The 14,408-nt window shown below is 42.1% G+C and overlaps 1 protein-coding gene and 1 long non-coding RNA gene across 2 annotated transcripts in view; one reads left to right on the forward strand and one right to left on the reverse strand.

Moving 5' to 3' along the window:
* The window catches only part of KPNA3 (karyopherin subunit alpha 3), a 54,461-nt gene extending 41,978 nt beyond the window's left edge, over positions 1-12,483 (reverse strand). The window contains exon 1 of the mRNA XM_062567037.1: positions 12,240-12,483. Coding sequence (XP_062423021.1) covers positions 12,240-12,320 — 81 coding nt within the window. The 5' untranslated portion in view covers positions 12,321-12,483. The remainder of the gene's footprint in view (positions 1-12,239) is intronic.
* Positions 12,484-12,743: 260 nt separating this feature from the next.
* Positions 12,744-14,198, forward strand: LOC134140876 (uncharacterized). Its single transcript, XR_009958508.1, has 2 exons — positions 12,744-12,993; positions 13,660-14,198. It is a non-coding gene; the product is annotated as an uncharacterized LOC134140876 (long non-coding RNA).
* Positions 14,199-14,408: the final 210 nt, after the last annotated feature.

Here is a 14,408-nt window from a genome sequence, read left to right on the forward strand (position 1 = left end):
GTGAGACACAATACAGCGAGAGAAGAAGGTGCCTGCGTTGATGAAGTAAACATTTCTTCCCTTGATATCTTTTACCAGACTTTTTCCTTATCCTTTTTCTGACATGTTCTAGCAAGCATGAAATACTGCAATGCACATCAAAATGCAGAAGCCGCAGGAGCTGGGCTGGTTTTAGCAGAAGACAATTAAAAAAAAAAAAAATCAAGCACTTGTTTGTACACAGTAGTTGAGATGAAGGTTGGCAGCTGCCTATCTTTGGTAAGCATTAAAAGTTAAACATTCCTTATTTGCATAGGCGCATAATTTGTTAGCATGTGCAAAGTTGAGGCTTAGACAAATGATACTGTTTTACTTGCTTTGGTACAGTTGGCTTCAACCAAAAACAAAGTACGAGACAAAGAGACACTGAAAGGAGGTGATGTTCCACCTGCATTTTCAAAGTGCATATAGCTTACGCCAATAATTGTATACCAATCAACGTATTTAATATAAATTCTAGGACAGCATCACAATGGCCTGAGAACAATCACTTCAACACAGCTGGAAAAACTAAATCCAACAAGGCTGTACATTCTGACCCCTCTATTTCTTTTGAGTATGCCCAAAGATTTGACTGCCATACCAAACTAAAACAAATGGCTTGTCAAAACTAACCCTTCCTGCCAGATTTGTTCCTTTGGATATATGCATCACGAATTATTAAGCAGTCTTTTTTGTACTGCAGTCAGATTCTTCTTCCCCTTACCCAATTTTGAATTTTACCAATCACTCCTGTAATACTTCCAAACTGTCCTTCCAGAAAAAAACAGGGATTGTTTTCCAGTCTCACAGACTACAAAGTTAGAACAGCTTCATCTCTGGCTTTGTTACTGTAGCTTCATGTCAAATTATGGTGACCCAGGAAGTTAGAAATGCAGGGAGGGGGCATGGAGTCTACCGTACAAGCAACAGATCTACTAAAGCAATCAAATACACTGACACTGTGACTATAATCTGACTGGATACTCTAGAAGAGCTTTATTCCATTTGATTACCAAAGAAACTGTTTGACCTGAAAGGTATTTGTTCTTTTTCTAGGGAAGCATTCTGTTATCCTGCAGACAATATTAGACTGAGTTCAGATTCTCTGTGCACTGCAGAATCTTAAGAGTATAAAACTTCTTTTTGGCTAGTAACTTCCAATGCAGTACTAGATTCATTAGGAACAGAATGCCATATTTATGCTATCATATTTTATGCCATAATCTGTTTGGGACTCATGCTCTTAATAAGGCCTCTTAAGGCCTCTTAGGGAGAACTAGTTCTTTCAGGTGGGACTACCATGTCATTCCCTCTCTAAAAAAAAGCCCCAGTTTGGGGCCTCTAAGATGAGTACCAGCTGCTTTTTCTTAGCCAGTCTGTAGCAAGATTAACCAAGTTCAGGTACTTGAATTATCTCAGCAAACCAAATGTCAGATACCCACTGCCTTTTTTATTTAGTGATGGATAATGACTCATCTAAGTCAGACATGCATGGCAATATGGAAAGCCACAAGCCTCCAGTTATTGCTGTTCATGGTGTTGACTCACCCAAAAGTGTATGGAAGCAGATAAAGCTGCCCAACCACAGTATCTGTTTCTATTGCTTCAAGAGATCTTGGCAGAAAAGCAAATGCTAGGCTCATTTCTTATAGGCTCTTCTGTAAGCATATTCTACAAGGTTCCAATACCCTTGCTGCATTTCTTCAACTTGCATACTGAGCTACTGGCAAAACAGTGAGATGTGAACACTCATGTTTTAATTTTCATATACTGCTTACCTAGTTTACTAGTAGATATATTAACCACTCTCAGGAGACTGGACTCAAGGCAATTTGGTTGGCTGTATTCAACACAAATAGGACACAAAGCAGTCCAGAATACAGAAGAGCTGAAAATAGCTGTTCAACATCAGAACTCCACAAAAGGAAGGACGACTGAATCTACTAGATTTCTTGTTATTGCTGTTGTGTGAATCAAGGATATTATATCAAGTGAAAAAATATACAGTGTTTCCATTCTGAAGTAGATCTTAACACCGTTACTCACACCTTTACTGACATCAAACCAAAGACTGCAAGGCAACCACACAGACTCCACCTAAATTCAAACTGAAATTTCCAGATAATCTCCTAGTACCCCAAAGTAACTAACCACTGCACCACGAGTATCTGCTCAGACGAACAGTCAGGGCACAAGAATCACTACATGATTCAAAGCATAAGCTCTGTCTGGTGGTCCTAACAGGGCTAGGAATCTGTCCAAGTAGTGCCCCAAAGAACAAAGCGACCGCGAAGCAAGGGAGCCACTGCAACCTCCACTTTGACAAAGAAAAGTGCAAATGGTTCACCTTGAAGAACTTAACTGTGGAGTCACCATGCATACTCCTACTCAAAAGACATTGCTGACCTTCAGGATACCTGTAGCAAGTCTTTCTTCTTTTTCTATATTTTTGGAAACAGAGGGGCACAATGAATAAAGTTTAGCTTTGATGAGTTGCCCCTTCTATCCCTGGTTTTATGACGTTGCTAGCTCTGCCTCTTCTAAATAATGTAATACACCAATTAGGCACCAGAAAAATGGGTAACCAAGATAAGCATGAACAGGAATCACTGCTAAATAGTATCCTCTCCCCCATGTTAGAAGATTAAGGCTTTTTAACATACAAGGATTTGAAACACTGGTACCATTAAGTAAAATGAATCAGCTCTTGCCGATAAGTTTCTATTCAGCTATGTTAGCACCACAGAGATATTTATTATTTTCCCATGTAGCAAAAACAGTGTAGCAGATGCTTTACAATTGTCTAGAATTGTAAGTTTAACCTGGCTGTCCCTGAAGGAGAATAAGAAAATTTTCTGTGATTTCTTGATTTTGCCCAGGACATGACACCACCTCTGTTCTCTCCTAAGATACTGAAGCAAGCATTCCTCCCATTCCCTTAACAGGAAGGGAAAGTAGACCTGTCTGTTCAGGCAGAACAGTTGATTGCCATCACCCAAGAGCAGGAATCTCTCCCTTCTTCTATAGTCTGAAAGAATCCAGTTCAGAGGTAAGGGTTCAGTTATTTCTTGACTGATGTTACCAGAAACGAAACGCACCAGTTTTAATGCCTTACTTTACAACCATAGTACTATTTTGATTTGTGCACTAAAAACAAAACAGAAAAATGAAGCAAAACTAAAATGCTCAATAGTAACTATGTGTAATCACCAGACTAAAATTTTGATTTTTAAATCAATACAAATTTTAAGTTTTCTTCAAATATGAAAGCTTTTACAAAACTGTAAACACATTCAAAATATCACATAAAGTGATATTTCAAGTCAAAAAGGCCTAACAGACTTCAGTGTCCAGATAAGACATTAAGTCTGAATATTTATAACTAGTTCAAAAAAAAAAATCCACCTCATCCCCCCCAAAACAGAAAAACACCGCACTTTCTAAGCTAGAATGTGATAAACACCTTGTTGGAACTCATTGGATTTCTGTAACCCATTCAGTGAATTCGCAAGTTCCTTTCCTACCCCCCAAATATGCCAACCTCATTGACTAAAGCTAGAGACAACCACCTAGATTTCATCCACCTTACAGAAAGAAAATCTAGTAGGCTAAATACTAGCCAGATATTTGCTTACACAATCTATGTTTGAACTTAAGCAGTCTTCAGCTGTAGTATCAAAGTAGCTCAGACAATGTATTTATAATCATCTTCCCTGTTAAGTGAGGAAAAAAAAATCCTGTTATTCCCATCTATAAAAAGGGAAAAAAATAATTGCAACTTGTACACATTCACAGGGTGTCACAAAAAAACCCACAAAGCAAGGCTCTGGAGAGATAGTCCACACTCAACTATGATAAGCTTTTTTGGTATAATATTACATGGCCCAAATGAAAATTTCCCCCATTTTTTAAAATGTCTAATCAACAGGCAAAGAAGATTAAATGTGCTCGCTGCCTAACAAAATCATGAAGAAATCATTCTGCTGACAATGCAAGAGAAAACAGTGAACTCAGTTGACAAACCGGGAAGAAGGTAAAACACTAGGAATTAGAAAATACACATAAGCAACCTTCCACGATCTTTTAAGAACTGTGTCAAGCAGTCTTTCCGAATTTAAGCATCTTAATCTAACATCTAGAATGCATGATGCTGAAAAGGGACATGAACACAGGAGCCCAGATCTGCCACTTAAAAGTTTCTGGGCATCACTATCTCCAATTCTCAATTTAGGTGTCCATCCACAAAAAGCATAGTGGTAATCCCCAAGAAGTTGCTAAAGAGTCTGGTTTTGATGGGCAAGAACAATATATGAGAACTTCTTTGAGACTCACAACTATAGGGCTCATGGCAACACATTACGTTTACATTTAGGCTACACTGCAGGAGAATCAAGAACACAGAGGCACAGCAAGCCAAGCCTCCCCAGTCAGCAAGAGAAGAGGGTGCTGCCAGATTCTGAACAGTCATTGACAGCTCTTGATGTTCAAAGGAGCTTACATATTTTTACCTGTGCCAGAGCTTTCTAAACACCTCTCATCTTGAACGTTGTTCTTCACTGCTGCTTGTTTCTTGTTCCATTACCAGTCTACACATTTCTTGCCTACCTTCAGAGTACAGGTCATCCCCAGGAGCCTGCTGAATCCCAGCAGGACTCTCTTCATGACAGAATACCATCTCAATGTGGAAAACCTGCCATACCTGGATGCAAGTCAGACTTTTGGTTAAGAAAAATCACTAACATTGACTTTGCATCTATCATTCGTTTGTGAGTGTGAAAAGGAACAAGAGACCTTGATGCTAGTAAGCTGCACACAAAGCAGTTATTTACTGCTTAGAGTGATCTTAGCTCACCTGGGAGAGCGCTACAATGTCTCTTGGTATAATTTGATCAAGTTTTGACTTAGATTGTACTTAACTAAGAAATGCCAAGGACTAGGATTTTCTAGGAATTACACACCTGAAACATAACACTGCATCTGGCCAGGAATTCTTTACTGTATGTCTGAAAACCATTCCACAAGGCACACTAATCCCCTATCTGACCACATTCTCTTTTATCTTCATGCAAAACAGCTTTAACTATGCCTCTGTACTACCATATTTGCAACAGGGCTTGAGCACTCATTAAACACATCTCCACTGATGCTAATAGGAGTCATATAGCAAAGAAGCCATTTCTCCAAGCAGATTTTGTGTATCATCTATTCTATCATTACCTCCAAAGTCCATTTGTTATGGAACCTGACCATAACCAAGGTTTAAATACCACTTCCCTCACTCTAAAAATAAATAAATACATAAAAAGAATACAAGCCACAGAAGAGAACCTCAGCTGGTAACAGAATTTATGGAATATGAGAGAAGTGAGCAATTCAGTAATAGGTGGTTGAATCAGAAACACATTCAGTTTGTCTCCAATTCTGTAGCCATCTGTGCAGCATATATTCCTATTTTGTTCTTGTTATATTTTATTAACTACACACGTACAAAAAAAAGTCAAGTTTAAAAGTAAATGTAACATTAAAGGAAACATGAGTCTCAGCTGACCCGAAAGAAATTATATGAAACTTTCTCCATCAAATTTAATGGCGTCAGCTTGGGTGTGAAGGGATATCATCCAATATTTAAATATCACTACACAAGGCACACCTCCTCCCATTCACCCCGACCTCTTCTCCAAACCAGCAGCTATCCTATCCAGACAACATGAATTTCTTCCCTGTGAGAGTGACGGAGCACTGGCACAGGTTGCCCAGAGAGGTTGTGGAGTCTCCTTCTCTGGAGATACTCAAGGCCTGTCCAACCTTACTGATTCTATGATTCTATGAAGATGGGCTGCCTCATGAAGCTAAGTGAGGAACAGACTGAAGAAATCTCAGAAACACAAACAGCTTCAGAACTAGCTCACTTCAAGGCACAGCTAGCTTTGATGCAAGGCTAGCTTTTTGGAAAAAAATAGCTGTTTGACTAACTTTACCAAAATAAAATCCCATGCAAAGCCCTCTGCTTCTATAATTACTGAAGTATCTAGGAATATCAAGTAACAATTAAGTTTTGCAGTGCTAGATATTTTAAACAATTAATAAACCCTATTCTGGGGAAATGTGTAGGTTTTACATTTCTTTTTCATTTCAAATCAATTTACTTGGCAATTTGTCTTTACTACCTGATGACGTGTCACACCAGCTTGACCAACTCATTCCCTCTTCTGGACTTAATCTTATGACTAAATACTCCATCACACTTCCAACCCCACAGTAAATACCAGTTTGTTCACTCACTTGCAAGTGGCACTTTCTCCTAATGCTTGTCTTTTCAGATTATGTAGCTTTAGAAGAAAAAAAATTCCCACCTGGAGTTCTGCTGGAACTACATAAATACTATGAAAGCCTGAAAAAACTCTGCAAAAAACAGTTAAAGAACTCTCAAAACCAGTATGGCGGCTGTGCTGCTACCAGTTGTGACTGGACTTAGAGAGTTTACAAGTTAAAGATCAATTCTTTAATAGAAAGAGCAACCACTACAGTAGTTGGAAATACCTGAGAATAAAGAAAAAAAATCTAATTACAGAAAGATTAACTAAGACTCAGTATATCACAGCAAATAACTGGGCAATAATTGGGCCTCAGTTCAGCAAGTAGAGATCCCAATCCGCTTATAAAGCTTGTGTTCATCATGAAGTGTCATCTCCAAATTGCTTTCTCCACAAGTATTCCTGAAATAAACAATGACTTCCCAAGATGGGTGTTTTTAAATGTTTTTAAATGCAAAGCCTTCAAATAATTTTGAACTTCACTAGAAAATAAAACAGTATACTTAAGTGGACTTTATTGGGTGTTCGTTTTCTGCCAGAAGTAGCAAACATTTCAGAGCACTATATTATTTACTTGTAGGCTATCTGAAGTTTGGAGAATTTTGTAGTAGTAACAACTGAGAGATGTGCTGTATCTACCTCTTAATTCCTACTCAAGCAGTTCTTTCCAAGGTACAAATATGTGCACCTGTGTCCTCCCAGAAGTATACTGGCCTGATAGAGCAATAAATAAATAAATTGCAAGAAGCAGAGCTTAGGAACTCTGCATGAGAGTATTAGATCACATGCCAAATTCAGTTCCCAGTAGGAAGCTACCTGACGCCTGTGTTCTTACTTTTGACTATTCAGATTCACGGACTGAGCCAGTGATGCTATCAACACATTAAATCCACAGTAGTTTAAGCCAATTTAAATCAGCTGCTGCAGTCCTGTCCTCCCCGTCGCCCCTTCTTGTACCAGTATTTTGTACCTCTGCCAGGAAAGGGAAAGGCAGAAAGCCGGCAGTTTGTAAAAGCGAGCTCCCGAATGAAACTAGGTTGTTGCAACATAGCTGGGAGTAACTGGCTTTTGAAGACATACGTATTTATCATCTTTGCCTTATCATTGCCGCTCTGTATTCCCCTCAATGGCCAGATGAAAACACTAGTCAGCACAGAACAGTATCACGAGATGAGCTGGAGGCAGCATAATTGCTCATTCGTTAAGACTGTGCATGGCTATGGTACCTCCACAGCACTGAGCCTTGATATTTGATGAGTCAACCTATAACCTTACCAGATACTCACAGACTGTACAAATTTGGCCTCTCCAGAATGATATTACTCTGCTTGCAAAAATTCATGGCAGCATGACAGTAACATCTGAATAAATTCACATATTCTGAAGAGCCTAGATCCATACTGCTAGCAGAGCAACAACAAATCCATTGGAGTTGCCAGAGCTGATTGAGGTAGATCTAGGCTGAGCATGTTTTCCTGTTCTACCTCATATGTGGACAGGATGCTTAAGGTAAAGAATAGAAGATGATCCTTCAAAGTCCCTGCACTTGGACTAAATGGTGATACAATTGCCTTCCCCCCAACTTACAACTAGGGAGAAGACATCACTGGAGACCAGTCAAGTCTAAAAATCAGAGTATGGGTAGGTGAAAGATTACAGCAGTTGCTAGGTCTCCTTCTGGCAAATAGCCGTAAATGAATTTGATAAGGTTAATCCTATAGCTCAAGAGACAGAAGTTTAAGTGGCTAAAGATTCTTATTCTTTTGATTCATGATTAGGGGCATTACCGGTATACAAAGGGAAATTTTAATTCCAGCAATTAAGGAGTTTTTCAGTAAGCTAATTAGCCAACATGGCCTAATTCCTTGTGGTTTTTTTTTTATTTTTGAGACTGCATATGCAGCCTTACTTTTTCTCCAATATATATTTTGCTAATTACATGATCACATAGTCTCACTACACCACACAAAGATAACAGTAAGTCACAGACAGCCCTACAAATTATAACATCTCAGTTTATTATGATTTTTCTCCCCATTTTAGCCATGGATGCTGACTGATCCTGAGAAAAACAAGTAGGCTGAATTGTTTGATCTATCATGTTAAATACCAAAACAGTGAGCCAACGTATGGGTGCCTGCTATTGTAATACAGAATAAATAACATGTTCTAATCCAAGAAGTTAGAGGAGTAAAACAGTTTAAGGAAGTTACTAGGTAACTAGGTAAAGAATGAAGCTGAGGAACCACAAACAGAAAAGTCAGAAGGTTCAAATTAAGGTTTTCTAAAAGCTTAAATCAATATAAACAAATAAACCCATCAGTTAGAGGGGTTATCATAAATTAAGTGACTGCAACTGTTTAATCTTGTCCTGTAAAACTTCCATTGCACTGGATTAAATCAGTGCTGTACACTGAGAACAAACCCAACGTATGCCTGTTGATCAACAAGGGAAAGCTTTCTCCCCACACACTGAAAAAATTTAAAAAGCCCTTTCATATCTCTGGATAAGACGAAATTGAAAAGTTTGTGAGGAGAAACTGTTCCGACTTTTGCTCATCCGAGAAGATGCTACTCTCTAAGCTCCTTATCACTCAGCTCTGCCTCTGACTGCTGCTAATCACACTTCAGTACCTATAAAAACAAGAGATTGTTCTTGCTCTTATAAGTGAGAAAGACTAATGTTAATATTGCTTTGTACTCTGCATTTGATTTTGCTATTATTCCTTTTTTGGAATAAATACTTATTACAAATATTAATACTCCAAATTCTAATTCTATACATGAATTAGAGTATTCTCTCCTTGAGTGAGCACATGAAGTCCAAAAATAAGGATAAAAACTCTCACTCAGATTTGAAACTAGGAAAAATAGAGCAAACCTGTATAGATCAAGCAGCCATAAGCTTTCACTTCTGCCCAACAGATTCCCTTCTTCGCTCTTAAAAAGGGAGCACAGTAAGAAGTTGCATGGGGTACCAAAGCCTATCTTAACATAAAATAAAAATACTTACTAATATTCTGCCTCCCTTAAAGTTCCATAGTCACATGGTTTTACAAAAATCAAAGACATCCATATAGCCTAACAAATGCAGTAATAAAATACGAGTTAACTACAGATTAAAAGAGAAAGTATTTTTATCTGCCAGTTTCTACCCAGAGGGGATCAATAACAACTCATCAGTACTTACTAGAAGCCAAGGAAAGATTACTAAAGTTTTTTTTTTCTTTTTAATATATTCAAGCCTGATGAGTTCAAAGGCAGTAACTGTCCCCAGGCAGAAGGTTACTCAAACACCACTGTTTTCAGACTAAGGTTGAAGATGTACAGTGTTTAATATTTTAGATTTTTCCAATGAAATAATCTAGATATCAAATCACCATTTATTACTCTATCATCCTAACCACTTTTTCCTCTTGTTGGAAAAATCTGTAGATGCAGATTAACATCAATGACTGAACTTCTCCTGTTTTTTTGAAGTTACCTACAGAAAACTGGAGGCAGGATATTTATGTAAAACTCCTTATTGTGGCATATGCACCAGAACAAGTGTATCTAATAGCTGACAGTTGGGAATTACGTATAATATTTTAGCTTAGGAAAGAACTGCTTTATGAGGAATAGGTATCTTTCACTGGGTACAGCGAAATTCTCCAATAAACATGAGATGAGCCTATGTAGCATGCCAAGAGAAGCACAACAAGTAACGCTGATTATATTGTATTGCTGTGCTCTTTCATTCTCTACTGTAAACTTAACTTACATTGTCTTGTTTCTGGATTTTTAATTTAGATAAAGTTTACTTAGAAAGGTACTTCTAACATTAATATTAAAAATAAGTATCATAATCAGAAAAATAGATAGAAGGAGGTATAGTCAGAAAATTCAGATATTTAATAAAATTAAGTTACTTTGAAAGATGTGAAAGGTACTAACACATTTATAATCTTTTACAAAGCTTTACATGAAAATAAATTGGATTTCAGTGTACCTGCATGAGTATACAACTTTTATATACTTCTGTATTTCATCTGCTTGGTGCACCCAAAAGAAAGATGCTTATTATGTTTTAACCCTTTCTCAAATCATGGATGCAAGCTTAGTTCCATTAATGTTACTGTGGTTATCTGCTAGGCAAAGTTTCAGGGCTAAACTACAAGAGGAAGTCAATCAGCCTAGCTACTGGAAGATAACCCTACAAGATATATTCTCCATAACAGCAAATACACTATAATTACTCCATTTCAGAAGCAAGTGCTCTACTGAGAGCTTGTCTGGTATAACTAATTTCCAGTAAAGCTCAGGCAGTCAACACCCCTATTCCTCCCATACAGGCAGACATTTAATTCCTCTAGTCTTGAGCATGCTATAATATAAGCAAGCATGGATGACAGATCAGCTCACGCTAGGCATGAACATACCTAACCTTTCCCTGTTTAGAGCTCTGATGGATTCAGGCCAGTGCCCGAGAAAGCAAGCAACAAAGCCAGCAACCAAGACAAGGAGATGAGACAAGGACAAAATGAATGAGAAGCAGCATGAAGAGTCTTGCTGGATGAGAAGGGAAAAAAGAAACCCACCATGCCCTTCCTACCTCCCCTTCCCTAAACTGAAGGATGGTCAATTTTCAGTAACTTTCAAATAATTACTGTTGTTAGCCAAAAGTGCTGAAATGATCACACTCCTTACATACAAGGTTTTCAGTGAGAAAGAATTGCTGTCATCATGTTAAACAGAAATTGAGATAAAGATTAGTTTACATGGTGAATGTCATCTTAAAGACACTGCTGCTAAGTCTGACCTGCATGAAATTGTCTCCACCCAAACAATGGCAGCAGAGGTGTGAATTATGCTTAAATCCAAAACATGCTTTCAAAGGACTAATATTGCCACAATGTTGATTGCAGAAGCAGATTTAAGTGATAATATCACAGTATATCAATAGAAACAAGGAAGAACACACTCAAGAGGAGAGAAAGCGATTTTACATATATTTAGGCTTTCATTCTAGTGAATCCTAATCCAACTTCAACCCTAGTCTGGTTTCAGAGCAACCCCCTTCCCTTCCTTCCTTATTAGAGGAACTTAAAGGCAAGATTTGGGATTTCCTTCCTTTTCTATTGCGACCTAAAATTGAAGATGCCCCTAGCCAGCCCATATAGATCCGCAAGACCTTAAGAAACCCTCTAAGGGAAAAAGCGAGCTGCCTTTTGCTTAAAAGACTCTTCTCAAATCCGGGGGAAGCAAACTAACACTCCATTAGCCTGAGAGCCCTGCACGCTTTCCCGATTTAGACAGAGACGCCCAGCAGATGATTGTACCTAGCAACATTTAAAAAAGAAAAAAAGAAAAAAAAAAGAAAGAAAGAAAGAAGATGATTTAAGGGATGATTTAAGCCGGAGCGGGGAGCACAGCCGGCCGGGGCAGGGCTCCGCAGGAAGGCCCATCGGGGCGTGGGGCGGCCCCCGAGGGGGGGGGGGGGGGGCACAAAAGGCGGCCGGCACCATTGTGCAGCCCCGAGCCCACCGGGCCCGGCGGCGGCGCGGATGGGCGCATCCCGCCGCCTGCCGGCGCTGCCCGGGCTCGGCCCGCCGGCGCAGGGCCCCCGCGGCCCTCCCCGCCGAGGGGGCGCGGCCGGGCCAGGCCGAGCCGAGCCGGGCCGCTCCGCCGCCGCGGGCCCCGCGCGCCGCCGCGCTCGGCTCGGCCCGGCCGCGCTACCCGCCCCCCCCCCTCCGCCGGCCGCGCCCGCGTGACGGAGGAGAAAAACGCCGCCGGCCGCCGCCTCCCCCCCGCCGCCGCCGCCGCCGCCGCCGCCAGGCCCGCCGAGCGCCGCCAGGCCCGGCCCGGCCCCTCCTCCCGCGCCCGCCCGAGGCGGAGGAGGCGGAGGCCGGGCCCCGCGCCTACCTCCACGTCGCGGCCCTTGTTCTTGAAGCTCTTGATGCGGTGGTTCTCCAGGCCGGCGGCGGCGGCGGCGTTCTCGGCCATGGCGGCGGCGGCGGCTCCCAGCTCCTGCGAGGCGGCTCCGGCGGCGGCTCGCGCGAGGGGAGGGGAGCGGAGGGCGGGGGCAGCGGGCCGCGCCGTGACGAGCGCGAGGGGGAGGGGGAGGGCGCGCGCCGTTGCTGAGTGACTGCGCACGTGACGCGCGCCGGAGCGACGGGCGGGCTCGGCCAACCGCGGCGCGGCTCTTCCGCCAAACCCCGCCCCCTCCACCAACCCTCCCGCCCGCTTTGCGTAACGACCAGCGCGGCGCCGCGCCCGCGGCGGGGAACTGCGCTGCCCAGCATGCAATGCGGCTCCGCCGCCGCGCGGAGGGGCCCGGCGCTGCGCGGCGGGACCCGCGCGTTGCATTCTGGGGCTTGTAGTCTGGGCGGGGCGGGCTGGCGGGCGCGCACCCCGCAGGCGGCAGGAGCGGGCGCCGCGGCCGGGCCCGGGCCCGGGGCCCGCGGAGCTCAGCGCGATGCTGAGTGCGGGCAGCCTGCATTTAACGGGCGCAGGAATGCGGCCGGTTATGCGGCGGCGGCGGAGGCCCCGCGGGCAGGGGCAGGGCTGCCCCATCTGCAGCAGCCTGGGCGCAGCGGGTCTGCTGCTGGTCCAGCACAGTGCGCAAGGCTGCACCCGGTGTCTCCAGGCTGGAAAAGATGCACCGAGGTGATGTGAGGTAATTCTAGGCACCGGTAACGGTGATCTTCTGTAAAGCAGGATGCTGCTTTTTTTTTTTTTTTTTTTTTTTTGGTAAGAAAAACATCCAAGGAAACAAATCTAAAAATAATAAAGCCCTGTAATATTTGTGTCTATCTCTTTATACCACATCAGGCTCTGCAGCAGACCTTTGTAACTATATACAAACTCCTCACAGACCCTCTCCCTCTTCAGAGTCCCTCCCTCTAATTGGCAGCTCGGCCTTTTAATTGCTTTCTGCCGTCTCCTCTTACATCATTAAAATGACTTTAACTTGTAACTCTTCTAGCAAAATAAGGCTTGTAACCTGTTGGAGACAAGTAAAATCTGGAAAGCTAATGCTCTTCGTCACTGTCGTTCAGCTGCATGCCAAATGTTCTCGTGTGCGGAATCGCTGTAGCACTTCCACCCGTCTTGGATCCAAGCAGCCTGGGCTCCGAATAAACATTCCTCCACGCATTTCCCCCGTTGCTTTGCCTGGGTGTGCTGCGCTGTTATTGCTAGCAATTTGATGGCAGCCTCTGGCAGCAGTGAAGAAGGAGCCTACAGCAGGCAAAGCCCAAACGGCACAACTGATGTGACAGCATTTATCAAGACTGCTAATGTCAGAAATGGCTTCTAGGTTCTAATGCTTTTTCTTTTGAAGGAAAATTGGATCCAGCTGTCCAGCTGTCTTCAAGAGCGTTGCTGAAGCAGATTCAGTAGCTGAGAACTTTGTTTTACCAGCCAGGGAAGGTGATGGCAGCTGCCAGCTGTGGCTTATGCAGAACTGCGAGGACATCAGAGCAATGCCGATCTGAACTCTGCCAGACAGGAGGGTTGCAGCCATCCTCTGGAGGAGCCGCTTCACCATTACGTGGACAAAGGAGCTTTGTTCATAGCCATCCAGTGTAATATATGAGGTAAAATGGAAAACTTAAGAAATGAAAAATAGAATATCTCCAACCTGAGACAACTCAATTTACCAATCCATAAATCTATATCCATTATGCTCAATAAGATGTACAGGTACAATGGTGCTGGTGTCTTTTCTTGTCCATCTTCCTGTCTGTAATACAAGCCTTTCAGAGTTTCTATGGTGCATCTGATTAGTCTCAGTAGGCACTTTGGAACTGAATGCCTTTTAGACAGAACTACATGATAGTTTGATTAGTTTTACTGTCTGAATAAAGTTTCTTTGTGGAATTCTTGACTAGATAATTAAACTTGCATGTGCTCAGAGAAAAAAAAACATTTTGATGAAATTTAGTGAATACTACTTTTTGGCACAGTAATTAACAGCTACTACTAAAATGTGAGGAACAAGTACTTCACTACTTTGGAAACTGAATGAACTGTGTAGTTCAGTGTGGCCATTCTTTCTCGCCACTTAAGGTTCATATTAACAGGTTCTTG

Source organism: Rhea pennata, chromosome 1, assembly GCF_028389875.1.
Source record: "Rhea pennata isolate bPtePen1 chromosome 1, bPtePen1.pri, whole genome shotgun sequence".
NCBI lineage: Eukaryota > Metazoa > Chordata > Aves > Rheiformes > Rheidae > Rhea > Rhea pennata.